The 15,244-nt window shown below is 37.3% G+C and overlaps 1 protein-coding gene across 1 annotated transcript in view; it reads left to right on the plus strand.

The window, feature by feature from the left end:
- The window catches only part of RIT2 (Ras like without CAAX 2), a 465,270-nt gene that overhangs the window by 106,974 nt on the left and 343,052 nt on the right, over nucleotides 1-15,244 (plus strand). The window contains exon 2 of the mRNA XM_049769158.1: nucleotides 7,700-7,756. Within this exon, the coding sequence (XP_049625115.1) occupies nucleotides 7,700-7,756 (57 nt within the window). The remainder of the gene's footprint in view (nucleotides 1-7,699; nucleotides 7,757-15,244) is intronic.

A 15,244-nucleotide genomic window follows, 5' to 3' on the forward strand; every position in this document is an offset into this window, starting at 1 on the left:
GTATGCGTTTCCATTTCCGTGTGTCCTCTCTTATTTCTTGGAGCAGAGTTTTATAGTTTTCTTTGTATAGGTCCTTCACATATTTAGTCAAGTTGATTCCAAGATATTTGAGTTTGTGTGGCACTATTGTGAATGGGGTTGTTTTCTTAATGTCCATTTCATCCTTATTACTATTGGTGTACAGAAAGGCCATTGATTTTTGTGTGTTAATTTTGTAGCCTGCCACTTTGCTATATTAGTCTATTGTTTCTAGAAGCTTTTTGATAGAGTCTTTAGGGTTTTCTAAGTAGAGTATCATGTCATCTGCAAACAGTGAGAGCTTGACTTCTTCCTTTCCTATCTGGATTCCCTTGATATCCTTTTCTTGCCTAATCGCTATAGCAAGTACTTCCAGTGCTATGTTGAATAGGAGTGGTGAGAGAGGACAGCCTTGTCTTGTGCCAGAATTTAGAGGGAAGGCTTTCAGTTTTTCTCCATTGAGGATAATATTTGCCACTGGCTTGTGGTAGATGGCCTTCACTATATTGAGAAAGGTTCCCTCCATTACCATCTTGCTGAGAGTTTTGATCAAGAATGGGTGTTGGACCTTATCAAATGCTTTCTCTGCATCTATTGATATGATCATGTGGTTTTTATTTTTCTTGTTATTGATGTTGTGTATTATGTTGATAGATTTACGGATGTTAAACCAGCCTTGCATTCCTGGGATGATACCTACTTGATCGTAGTGGATGATCTTTTTAACGAGGCATTGAATCCTATTTGCCAGGATTTTGTTGAGGATCTTTGCATCTGCATTCATCAGTGATATTGGTCTGTAATTTTCTTTTTTGGTAGCGTATCTGTCTGGTTTAGGTATCAAGGTGATGTTGGCTTCATAAAAGCTATGTGGAAGTGTTTCTGTTTGTTCAATTTCATGAAAGAATCTTGCCAAGATTGATAGTAGTTCCTCTTGAAAAGTTTGATAGAATTCATTAGTGAATCCATCTGGACCTGGGCTTTTGTTTTTCGGCAGACATTTGATTACTGTTTTAATTTCATCAATGGTGATGGGGGTGTTTAGATATGCTACATCCTCTTCCTTCAACCGTGGAAGATTATAAGAGTCCAAGAATTTATCCATTTCTTCCAGGTTCTCATTTTTAGTGGCGTAGAGTTTTTCAAAGTAGTTTCTGATTACCCTTTGAATCTCTGTCATATCAGTAGTGATCTCTCCTTTTTCATTCCTGATACGAGTTATCAAGTTTCTCTCTCTCTCTCTTTCTTTGTTAGGTTTGCCAGTGGTCTATCAATCTTGTTTATTTTTTCAAAGAACCAACTTCTGCTTTCCTTGATCTTTCGGATTGATTTTTGAGTTTCAACTTCGTTGATTTCTGCTCTCAGCTTTGTTATTTCCTTCTGTCTTCCTATTCTTGGGTCCTTTTGTTGAGCATTTTCTAGTTCTATTAGCTGTGTCATTAAGCTACTCAGGTAAGCTCCTTCTTCCTTCCTGATGTGTGCTTGCAAAGCTATAAATTTTCCTCTCAGTACTGCTTTTGCTGTGTCCCATAAGTTCTGAGAGTTTGTGTCTTTATTGTCATTTGTTTCCAGGAACCTTTTGATTTCCTCCTTGATTTCATCTCGGACCCACTGGTTATTGAGCATGAGGCTGTTTAACTTCCAGGTGTTAAAGTGTTTCTTCTGAGTCCCTTTGGAGTTCACAAATAAATTCAGAGCCTTGTGGTCAGCGAAGGTAGTCTGCAAAATTTCTATCCTCTTGATCTTATGGAGGTATGTTTTATGTGCCAGCATGTAATCTATCCTGGAGAATGTCCCATGTACATTGGAGAAGAATGTGTATCCAGGTTTCTGGGGATGGAGTGTCCTATATATATCCACTAGGCCTCTTTCTTCCATTTCTCTCCTCAGGTCTAGTATATTCTTGTTGGGTTTCAGTCTGGTTGACCTATCCAGTGTTGACAAAGCCGTGTTAAGGTCCCCCACAATTATTGTGTTGTTGTTGATATTATTTTTCAGATTTGTCAACAGTTGTGTTAAATATTTTGCTGGCCCCTCATTCGGTGCATATATGTTTAGGAGAGTGAATTCTTCCTGCTCTACGTACCCCTTGATTAATATAAAATGTCCATCTTTGTCCCTTACAACCTTCCTGAGTATAAAGTTTGCATTATCTGATATTAGTATGGCCACTCCAGCTTTTTTATGTGTGTTGTTTGCTTGGATAATTTTTCTTCAGCCTTTTATTTTGAGTCTATGTTTGTTCTGACTATTCAGGTGCGTTTCTTGTAGGCAGCAGAAGGTTGGATTGAGTTTTTTGATCCATTTTGCCACTCTGTGTCTCTTAACTGGTGCATTTAGTCCACTGACGTTGAGAGAAAGAATTGTCCTGGGATTTAACACCATCTTTATTTCAAAATTTGGTGTGTCTTTTGGTTAGTCTTGTCTTAAATTAGGTCTTTCAGTTTTTCTCTTAAGACTGGTTTAGTGTCTGTGAAGTTTCTGAGCTGTTTTTTTGTCTGTGAATCCATGTATTCTTCCGTCAAACCGGAAAGTGAGTTTTGCTGGGTATAGTATTCTGGGTGAAGCATTCATTTCATTCAGTCTTGTCACAATATCCCACCACTGCTTTCTGGCATTGAGTGTTTCTGGTGACAGGTCTGCGGTAAATCTCAGGGAAGCTTGCTTGAACGTGATTTCCCCTTTTGATCTTGCTGTTTTCAGAATTCTGTCTCTATCTGTGGGATTTGTCATTGTGACTAGGATGTGTCTTGGGGTGGTTTTTCTGGGGTCTCTTTTGGTTGGTACTCTTCGGGCATGCAGGATTTGTTAACATATATTCTTTAGCTCTGGAAGTTTCTCTTTAATGATGTTCTTGACCGTTGATTCTTCCTGGAAATTTTCTTCCTGGGTCTCTGGGACTCCAATGATTCTTAAGTTGTTTCTCTTGATCTTATCATAGACTTCTATTTTCATCTGTTCCCATTCTTTGACTAATTTTTCCATTGTCTGCTCATTTGCTTTAAGTTTTTTTTCCAATCTCTCCTGCTGTATGGAATTGTTATGTATCTCATCTTCCACAGCACCAAGTCTATTCTCAGCTTCTGATACCCTGTCCCAGAGCTTATCCATTTTGTCATTCACTTCATTTACTGACTTTTTCAGTCCTGTTAGTTGACATGTTATTTCAGTTTGGAGTTTTGTGATTTCTGTCTTCATATTTTCTTGGTTCTTATTAGTGTTCTGTTCAACTCGATCCATGGTTTCTTGGAGTCCATTGAGCATCTTCCATATTGCTAGTCTAAAGTCCTTATCTGAGAGGTTGATTAGTTGGTTGGTCATTATCTGGTCCTCAGAATTGTCATCTTCATTCTCTATGTCTGAGGCTGGCCTGTGTTGTTTCCCCACTGTCACACTTGTATTGTGGGTTTTTCTATTTGTTGTGGTGGTATTCATTGGCTATATGATGCAGGCAGCACACTCCTCTGGCTCCTCCCTTTCTGGATGGGCTGACTTGCCTCTAAGGGAGGGGAGTCCTCCGTGGATGAAGCCTCACACTGGGTCAAATCTTAGGCCCGAGCATGCAACAGAGAAGACAGTCCAGAGAGAAATGTTTGCTTCTGTGTTATAGAGCTTTTCTTAGTGTGATTTTTTCCTTCTTGTTGCAATGGAGTTCATTCCTTAAAAAGAGTGCATGGCCGCGTAGCGAAGCGGAGCGGCCGTGCTCCACTGGAGCCTCTTTTTGCCCCACTCGCAAGAGTTTCACGCAAAAGGACAGTAGACAGACATAGACAGGTCACACTCACAGTTTTTCACAGTTGGGCCCCACTGGGCCGGTGTACTTTCGCGGATTTTCCCCGCCTGGTGTCACACACAGGGAGCCGGCTTTTGCAAAGCTTAGCCGGTTTTCATGCTCTGTAGTCCCGCCCTGAAAATTGCGTCTGGGCGAGCGAGGTTTCTGGAGCCTCTTTTTGCCCCACTCGCAAGAGTTTCACGCAAGAGGACAGTAGACAGACATAGACAGGTCACACTCACAGTTTTTCACAGTTGGGCCCCACTGGGCCGGTGTACTTTCGCGGATTTTCCCCGCCTGGTGTCACACACAGGGAGCCGGCTTTTGCAAAGCTTAGCCGGTTTTCATGCTCTGTAGTCCCTCCCTGAAAATTGCGTCTGGGTGAGCGAGGTTTCTGGAGCCTCTTTTTGCCCCACTCGCAAGAGTTTCACGCAAGAGGACAGTAGACAGACATAGACAGGTCACACTCACAGTTTTTCACAGTTGGGCCCCACTGGGCCGGTGTACTTTCGCGGATTTTTCCCGCCTGGTGTCACACACAGGGAGCCGGCTTTTGCAAAGCTTAGCCGGTTTTCATGCTCTGTAGTCCCTCCCTGAAAATTGCGTCTGGGCGAGTGAGGTTTCTGGAGCCTCTTTTTGCCCCACTCGCAAGAGTTTCACGCAAGAGGACAGTAGACAGACATAGACAGGTCACACTCACAGTTTTTCACAGTTGGGCCCCACTGGGCCGGTGTACTTTCGCGGATTTTCTCCGCCTTGTGTCACACACAGGGAGCCTTCTTTTGCAAAGCTTAGCTGGTTTTCATGCTCTGTAGTCCCTCCCTGAAAATGGCGTCTGGGTGAACGAGGTTTCTGGAGCCTCTTTTTGCCCCACTCGCAAGGGTTTCACGCAAGAGGACAGTAGACAGACATAGACAGGTTACACTCACAGTTTTTCACAGTTGGGCCCCACTGGGCCGGTGTACTTTCGCGGATTTTCTTCGCCTGGTGTCACACACAGGGAGCCTTCTTTTGCAAAGCTTAGCCGGTTTTCATGCTCTGTAGTCCCTCCCTGAAAATGGCGTCTGGGTGAGCGAGGTTTCTGGAGCCTCTTTTTGCCCCACTCGCAAGAGTTTCACGCAAGAGGACAGTAGACAGACATAGACAGGTCACACTCACAGTTTTTCACAGTTGGGCCCCACTGGGCCGGTGTACTTTCGCGGATTTTCCCCGCCTGGTGTCACACACAGGGAGCTGGCTTTTGCAAAGCTTAGCCGGTTTTCCATTTAGGATTTCTTGCTCCTTTATCAAAAACTAGGAGGTTGTATGTCTGGGGAACATTCTCTGAGTACTAAAGCCTATTCCATTGATCTGAGGTCTGTCTTTATTCCAATACCATGCTGTTTTGATAACTATTGATTTGTAATTCAGTTTCAAGTTGGGGAAAGTAATGCCTTCCATATTCTTTTCCCCAAAGATAGATGTAGCTATTCGAGAGTGTTTATTGTTTCAAATGAAATTGAGAAGTGTTTAATCCACTTTGAAGAATGTCATGGGTATCTTTAGAGGGATCACATTAAATCTTTACAATGCTTTGAGGAGTATTGCCATTTTAATGATGTTAATCCTGCCAATCCATGAGCAGGGTATGTGTTTCTATTTCCTCATGTCCTCTCTTATTTCTTATGATGGTAAAAAGTGAGAGACATTCTTGCAATAATTTTTCGAGACAAAGGAGAGGAGGGCTGGAAGTTCCAGCTCACCTGGAAGTTCCAGCTCACCTCATGAAGCTCACCACAAAGAGTGATGAGTGTAGTTAGAGAAATAACTATGTTGAGAACTATCCTAACAATGAGAGAGTATGAGGAAAGTAGAAAGCCTGTCTAGAATACCAGCGGGGGTGGAGTCGGGCGGAGGGAGATTTGAGACATTGGGGATGGGAATGTTGCACTGGTGATGGGGGGTGACTGAATTCCAACCACAATCACTTTTGTAACCAAGGTGTTTAAATAAAGATATCAATTTAAAAAATAAAAATAAATAAAGATCCTTTTCCTTAAACAAAGTACAAAATCATCAAGATTCGAACTGCATAATGGAATAGCAAGAACAGCATAATTCTGAATCAGAGAATAGCTTCATAGCTCTTTGTTTTAAGCGGGAATATCTTCACTTAAACTGTAAATGTAATGTTTTGAAACATCTTTGAAATATAGTTATTTAACTTGTTAAGTCACTTTTTGATGACAAGACTAGTCCTTTGATAACTATGTCATATTAGTAAGTAAATAAGCAAGAAATATGGATTGATATTTTAAAGCACATAAAAATACATATTCTTCATTATATAAATAATAAACTTGGCTTTAATAATAAATAACTAATACATTCTATAATGTATTAAAATTGTTCATTTAAATTTTATTTAATATAATAATATAAAAATAGTAAATTATTCATGTTTATTAATAAACATGGCTTTTTATGTTTTCCTGAAACAAAGGAGCATTGTTTTGTATTTCAAAGAATTCCCCTAAATTGTCCAAGGAAATAATATTTTCTCTTTGCAGACTACTCTGTTAAAAAAAAAAAGAGGGGCTGGAGCGGTCGTGCAAGTCGTAAGGCATCTGCTTGGGTGGGCTAGCCTAGGACGAACTGCATTTTCATCCCCTGATATCCCATATGGTCCCCCAAGCAGGAGTGATTTCTGAGCACATAGCCAGGAGTAACCCTTGAGCGTCCCTGTGTGTGACACAAAACAAACAAACAAAAGAATGGGAGGAAAACGCAAAATATCAATAAAATGGCCTGAGAGATAGCACAGAAGGGAGGTCATTTGTCTTACATGCGAGTTCAAATCCCGGCATTCCAAGAATCCCACCAGGAGTGTTTTCTAAGCACAGAAGCTGGCATAACCTCTGAGTGCTGCTGGGTTTGCCCCCCCCCGAAAAAAAAACAAACAAAAAGAAACAAAACAGTATCAACAAAAATTCTGTTTCATTATATGAGCTTAGTGTCTTTTGTATATCTTGGCAAAGTTAGATTAATGTCTAATAAATGTTTGAGAGATTTAACAAGATTTAACTTAATTTAGGAGGATCAGATATCAAGGATGGAAAATATTCACTGAACTGATTAAACTAATTTGCTACCAATGAGTCTCATGGGCTTAGCAAGGATAAAGGTAGAGTAAGCAAGATAAAGACCTAGTAGTTGATTCCAAGGAAACTGAAGTCTCTCTCTCTGTCTCTGTCTCTGTCTCTCTCTCCTTCGCTGGGAATGCGGATATTTGTCAATGAGTTTTCTTGTTTGTTTTTGGTGTGTTACATTCAGAGTATCCATGGATGACTACTGGTTCTCCAATTAGGGATCACGCTTGGTCGTTCCCAGGGGATGATTTAGATTGCCGAGGATAGAACCTAGGTAGACCAAATATACGTTAGGCATATGCCATGTAGAAGCTATTATCCTACCAACACTTTCACAGTCAGCTTTGGTGGCATAAAGCCAAGATTGTTCAACCAATATTCAATGACATGAGTACCAGGTCTAGACTGAGGAAACCAAATGGAACCCAAAGGATTGGACTCCCTGGGAAAAGGGTTCAGCAGGAACCCTTGATAGGCAACCACAACTCAGCTCCCTTAACAGTGCCCTAGAAAGACTTCTACATTGCATCAAAGTGTTTGTCCCTCAAGAATCCCAAATATTACATACAAGAGTAAAAAAAAATTAAATACAACTGTTAACAATCTCTCACAAAAGTGTTTAAGAAGGTTAATTATTTGCCCATAATTATAATAAAAATCATAATATCAAACCTTAGCAAAATTGGTTACCAGTAAATACATGATATACTTATAAGCTGTGGTAGATGACTTATTAATAAGTGGAATATTTTAATTAAATTTAATTTATTTTTATTCTCAGCAATGACGATGCAATTTATCAGCCATCAATTCCCTGATTACCATGATCCAACAATTGGTGAGTAAAAGCCTCTTATTTTCTTTTGTAAGATACAGTCACTCTAAGTAAATGTCTTAAAAATTTTATTTATTCTATAAAGAATAAGTTATATATTTATACTATTTTTCAATACACACATAAATATAAAATGTAAACTACTACAATAGATGTTTCAAGAAATATAGTTTATGCCATTTGCTCTGTATTTTCTAACCTAATCTATTTCACTTTGATAATAATGGCTGGAATTAACTAAATTGATTTCAGAATACTATAATAGTCATCCACAAGCATTTAAAAAGAACCATAACTTAAGTAATGTTAGTATACATTTACTAGGTAATTTCCTTTAACATATTCTGAATCTACAGACTAAGTTTTCATGACATTGATGTTGTATAGAAATACTTTAGATTTCTGTCCATTTATTTATCATCTTCATTTTGCAGATGTAGAAACATGCTCACAAAATCAAAATTCCATTAGGGTCAAAATTTTAGCCATGTATGGTACCAGAGAGATAGCTCAGCAGTAGGGCATTTGCCTTGCATGCAGTCACCCAGGATGAACCCTGTTCGATTCCTGGCATCCCATATGGTGGCCCAAATTTGTCAGGACGATTTCTGAGCAAAGAGCCAGGAGTAACCCCTGAGCATAGCCAGGTGTGGCCCCGAAACCAATAAATACATAAATAGACTGCAAAAAATTAGCCAGGTTTTATTCTTCCTCTACAGTTTGCATTCTATCATATTATATTGAAGAAAATGTATCTAAATAGCGCTTACTCATTCAAAACAGTTACTTGAAGAAGCCAATTTGAAATTCCTAAACAGAGTCTGACATAGGGCTCTTAGTTTAAAAATTTACATTTGTATTAAAAACATACATATCCTTCATGATGGTATGCTTCAAGGATGGAGAAACCCTGAATCTCTTAGGCCACGGGAATTCCCTTTCTTCCCCTATGCTTACTGTGCCTATGCAAAAAAAAAAAAAAAAAAAAAAGTGGGGGGAATGCCAAACCCTACCACTCCAGCACCCATACTTTTTCTTGTTTTGTTTTGATTTGTTAGTTTTTGACTTTATTTTCCTTCTTTTTGCTCTTCCACTTTTCTCTTTCTTTTTCACACTTGTGGTTATTTTTTTGAGATTTATTTTTATTTTTATTTGCCGGGTCCATTTTATTTCTTTTTTCTTCCATTTTTCTTTTTTTTTTCTTTTCTCCTTCCTTTTTTTTTGGTAGTTGTCACCAAATTTTTTTCTCCCCTTTTTCTTATCCTTTTTATCTTCAATGATGGTAGAATGGATGCTCAATCTACAACAAACTGAAAGTGGAAACCAGTTGCACTGGCATACTGGGGGGGTAGAGGAGGAGGATGTGGGATGCATGCTGGGAATAGGGGTAGAGGGAGGACAGCACTGGTGGTGGGAATGCCCCTCATTCATTGTCACTATGTACCATAAATGATGCAGTGAAAGATTTGTAATGCACTTTGGTCACAATACAAATTAAAAAGAAAACAAAATATACATATCCTTATTTTATGTGAGAAATTGCTCCTGGAGATCTATTGGTTCCCTATATGTATGGATTATGGATTCCTTTGACTGTACTTCAATAGTTGCCTTGTAATTCCCACAAGCTGAAAGCTTTCTATCCTCTAATTCCTACTTTTCTCATTAAGCACCTTAAAATCAAGATCCAACTATGTACATAAAATGTTATCCTGTGCATAATCCTCTTGTACCCTTTTCTGCAAATCCTCTGTAATATGAGATTCAATTCCAAAGAGTGCTAACTGCCACTCGTATGTGAACAAGCTTTACTTTCTTTTATTAATATATTTATTTAGACACCTTGATAACAAATATAATTGTAGTTGGGTTTTATCATGTAAAGAACACCCCCCTTCACCAGTGCAACATTTCCATCACCATTGTCCCAAGTTTCCCTTCTCCCCACAGTTAATAAGGAGCCTCAGAGTTTTTGCTCAAAGTCTGGTATACTTGGAAGTTTGGTGACATTGACATTTATTCAGAGAAAAGTCATGAATTTGGGGCATCTGTGTGGTAGTATGTGTATGTTTACATGTGCAATGGAAGTGTGAGTGCAGTTGCTGGGCCTACTGCAAGAAGGGGATTCTGTCCACACCACTCCCAAGGGAGCCTGTAGTTTTTTTAAGCCCAAAGTTTCCATGGCTTGGGTTTCAATTGAAATGAGTTTCAAGTCTTTTATATTTTGTTACAGTTATCTTTAGGATCCTAACATTTGGTAGATTTTCTTTGTCAAAACTTTTTATACATTTTAATAACTATATCTTTGGCCAAAATAGATCCTTAAAAAATTTCTGTGAAAATTGAAACAATAACACTACTGTCATTCTTTCATTATTTTTCTTGACTTTCATTCTATATTTTCTTTTCCACTTAACATTTTGACATTTTCTTTTGTTGTGGGAGATCACATCTGGCAGTGCTCCTGACTTACTCTTGGCTCTGTATCAGGGATCATTCATGGAGGAATCAAAGAATCTTATGTGGTGCTGGGGATCTATCCTAGGTCTCTTCTCTTCCACAACCTCCTAAGAGTGCAGAGTGTAGACTGAAAGTATTTGGTTGGGCCGGAGATTTAATGATCACACCTGGAAAGAGTAACTACACAGGCTAGCAGAGCTGGAGGTCACCAGGGCAACTCTGATGTTGCTCAGGAACTCCCAGGGATATATCCAAGAATGAGCACATTTTCATGTGGGATCCAGAATCATATTAGGATACTTATGAATACAAGGTATGCACCTTAAAAGAGATATCTTTTTATCTTCCATTTAATATTGGTTAACTAGCATTTATTTTTATCTACAATATTCTGGACATCATATAATTTATAAAAATTAAAGGGTCATAGTGATAGCATATAAGGTTATATGTTTGCCTGCCACACAGCCAATGCAGGTTGGGTACCAGACATCTCATATGATTCCATTTAGTCACACAAGCCTGCCAGAATAATTTCTGAGTGCAGAGCTAGGAATAACCCCAAGCCTTGCTCCAAAACAAAAACAAAAACAACAAAAAATATAAACAAAAGTTATAAAAGTCAGTGGTGTGCAAAATAAGCAGCTTGTATTTCTCATTAAGATATTTTTTTACTCTTAGTTTTTCATCTTTGAAATTCTCTTTATTCTGGACTCTTATAATCATATATCATTGTACTAAGATAACTTGCAGAAACTAGTCTTAAGAATTTATGAAATTTTTGGTAGGCATAGTTTATTTATCTTTCTCCTTCAACATAGTTTTTAACAAACCAGGGATAATGTTACTTGAAATTAATGTGACCAACAACAGAGATAGCATGGAGGTAGGGCATTTTCCTTGCATGCAGAAGGATGGTGGTTCAAATCCCAGCATCCCATATGGTCCCCTGAGCCTGCCAGGAGCGATTTCTGAGCATAGAGCCAGCAGTAACTCCTGAGCGCTGTCGGGTGTGACCTAAAAACCAACAAACAAAAAAACAAAACAAAACAAAACAGAAAAGACCAACAAGCTTCCAACACTACTTATATGTTCTATTTCAAGAAACATATCTAAATTATTTTAATAAGTTCAATAATTGATAATTTTAATAATCAATAATATTTATAATTTTAATAATTGACTCACTTGGATGCCTTTTCTCTTTTAGTTTTTTAGACCTCTTGTTTCTTTACAAGTCAGGACAGCTGCATAATAAACTCAACTTGTTGATTTGTATGTTTCCTGGGCTATAGGTTAAGACTGTAATAAGCTCTACAGGAAAATATTAAAATGTCTTTTACAGAGTAAATTCTGTTTGAATAATTTGGGAAGCCTGAAAATACAAGGAAGTATAAGTATCAAAATATATCAAAAAGAACAGTTCATCTTTGGACTGATCTTTGGCAAATGTCATTGCATTAGAGTACATAAATAATATATATTATATGTGTGATAGGTATTACATATTTTGATTAGGTCAGTGTAAGGCAAATGCACCAATTTAGATATAATTTTATTAATATCTCTGGCGTAATGCAAAGTTTCTCAAGACAAGGGATCAGCAGAAATAAAGTTTGAATCCCTATTATATGATCTGCTCCATGCCTGAAATGTGCACTAATAGATTCATTTCTTTGTATCACTAGAAAATACCTGTAAAATGGAAGTGCTTAAGATCCAATTAATGCCCAGTGATATTAGGAGTCATTTATACATTAGTATATAGATTAATGTATTCAATTATTCTGCTGAGCAAACCACAAAACTGTAGTTACTAGCGAGGCACTGAAAGGAGAGCATGAGCTTAGAGAAAAGAGGTGCATTCTTGCCAGGTAGAACAAATGCTATGTATGACTATTGAAGGAAATAAATACTATATACTAACATTGAAGAATCATATTTATCAGTGACTCTGGTATGGAACACCTGAAGAATCAAAAGAAAGTTTATATGTAACAAGATAGTACTGAATTCTGCCTTTACAATGGCCCTTGATTTCTGGCCAAATTCATCCTGCATATATACCTTCTTGTTTGTTGTATTCCAGTCGCATTAGTCCTCCTTCAGTTCCTTAACTGTGATAAGCAAGCTTTTCCTTGACTTCTAGCTTTTTCATTAAATAAATTGTGCTACTGTTAACCTTTAAAACCTTTCTTATTATATTTTAATAAGTTCATTTGTGTCCTTGAAATTTGAGCTAGTGTTTTCTTAGAGATGACATTTTATCACCCCAATTAAGCTAACTGCTCAACACATAAACACTCATATATAAACATTTGCCTGTGCAATATACATGTTTCTTTTTATCATCAACACATATTTTCCCTATAATATTACTAAACTACGCATTAATATTTTCGTATATTTTTCATCTGTCTCCCTGGTAAAATTCAGGCTGCAGGAAGGTAGAACCACATCTACTGTATATAGTATATTTCGTAACGGTTCAATCACCCTGCATGGGAGAGATTCAAATAGATCTGAATAAAGTAACATTTATGGTAGTGCTGTTTTTTTTCCCCTCTTTCCTAAATTTTAGATGCTTACTTCTTTTTCTGACATAAGTTGTACTAGGTTAAGTCATCACCTTTGCCTGTTCTGAACCTACTTTGGAGCAGCTCAATGTGTTCATACTATCTGGACACACTGGTTTTCTATTGAATGCACTAATGTAGATCTCAAATTGTTGGAACTTTAATGCCTGGAAAAGATATTTATATTATGATCTACTCAATTTTCTTTATTCTAAAGCAAGGGAGTGTCCCCATGTTAACACTTTCTCTGATGATCTTGATTTACAAAGAAAAGACTACTTTACAAAGAAAGACTGAAACAACTGGATTGTGAAAATCAAAGTCTTACATACAGAAAATGCTCCAAAACTGCCCACTATGAATTCATACTTAGCGTTATTAATTTTATTATTATTTTTTGATATTTTAAATATTTTATTTAAATATCTACTCAGATATGTGCGAGGAAAGAAAGTAAATTTCTGTTCTTCCTCTTCTTTCTTCTTCTTCTTCCTCCTCCTCTTCCTCCTTCTCCTCCTTCTCCTCCTCCTCCTTCTTCTCCTTCTTCTTCTTCTTCTTCTTCTTCTTCTTCTTCTTCTTCTTCTTCTTCTTCTTCTTCTTCTTCTTCTTCTTCTTCTTCTTCTTTCTTCTTCTTTTTTCTTCTTTGAATTCCAGTTCAATTTTCCCAGCATCTCTGTACTAAAACTTCACAAAGAAATATTTAGACCAAAACAATGATTGCACAAGATCTAATTATTCTTCCCCTACCTCTTTTAATTATTTCTAACTGATTTTCCATCGTATAATTTTGAAATTGTTTTTATTTAGGTCACCTTGGCCTGATAGTGGTCAAACCTTAATAATTTTTAGTAGCATTTTACTTGCTTGACCTCCTTCATATTTTATTCACTTTTTTAAACTTTCTATTTGAAATACAGTATTCTTTGTAATTCTTTATAATTTTTTTTTTTTTTTGGTTTTTGGGCCACACCCTGTGACGCTCAGGGGTTACTCCTGGCTATGCGCTCAGAAGTTGCTCCTGGCTTCTTGGGGGACCATATGGGATGCCGGGGGATCGAACCGCGGTCCGTCCTAGGCTAGCGCAGGCGAGGCAGGCACCTTACCTCCAGCGCCACCACCCGGCCCCTTCTTTATAATTTTTTATTGGTTTTTCTGACACTGATCTGACTCTGGTTCTGTGAGTGCTCCCCAAGCCACACAGCAAGATTCACTTTTACTGGTCCCCTACCTTCCCTTCCTTTAAGATTCTTTTTAGAATCATTGCTTTGACTGTCAATTATATGCTGCAACTCTAAAATTAATATATACCTATAATATCTTCATATCCCTCACTGTGATTAGTTTTATTTTTATTTAGTTTTTCTTAAAAACAAAAACAAATTTTATTAAGAGCTATTGAGGAAGGGGAGTTAAAAAATAAGAAAGAAAGAGCAAAGTACTCAAGAGAGAGTGCAGGCTTCTCCAAGGAAAGAAAACCTGAGTATATCTCAGCACACAAGTAGGAAAGTCCTGGGACCAGAGAGATAGCACAGCGGTAGGACAGCAGCTGATCCAGGATGGATGGTGGCTGGAATCCTGACATCCCATATGGTCTCTCGTGCCTGACAGGGGTGATTTCTGAGTGCAGAGCCAGAAGTAACCCTGATATCCGCCGGGTGTAACCCCTAAAAACAAACAAACAAACAGTAGGAGAGTCATATTTTAAGAGGAGAGATACAAACAGCACATGCATGCAGGCACCATGTAGATGCACTGGCAAAACTCAAGTGCCTAAATAATTATATGTATATGTATATGTCATATATATTATATGTATATGTCATTATATGTATTTGTATATGTATGTCAAGTACTTAAATAATATATGTATGTCATATGTATATATATGTATATATAATTATATGTATATATTCTCTGTCATTCTTCTCTAATGACATTCTCAATTACCCCTTTAAAAATAAATGTATAACAACAAAACAACAAAGCCCTCATCTTTTCTATATGTAGTTTTTCTCTTCTCTATGACAATTCCATACTTCTGTGTCCTCTGCATAAAACTTTTAAGTAGTTTTTTATTTTTAGTCTCTTCCATGCAACATGTTATAAAAAAATCTGTTGCCTTACTCTGAATATGTGTTCAAAATATTCCTATTGATTATTGTAATTCTCTTTCCATCTTTGTATAATCTTTCAGAATCCTTAGAGGTCGCTAATTCTTTCCTTATACTATAATACTCCAGTATATATTTATATAATAAATAATATTTATATTTATATAACATATAATATAATATGGTCTTCTAAAGTACTTAATGGAACTGCAAGTTTGAATAAATTATCATATATTGTTGGCCTTTCCTCATCTATAAAATAAGATAATGACACTATTTTCATATTTTTTTCTGTAAAATAATATAGATATAATTATTTCAAATCTCAAGAAAACATGAGTATT

The sequence above is a fragment of the Suncus etruscus genome, chromosome 2, assembly GCF_024139225.1.
Source record: "Suncus etruscus isolate mSunEtr1 chromosome 2, mSunEtr1.pri.cur, whole genome shotgun sequence".
Lineage (NCBI taxonomy): Eukaryota > Metazoa > Chordata > Mammalia > Eulipotyphla > Soricidae > Suncus > Suncus etruscus.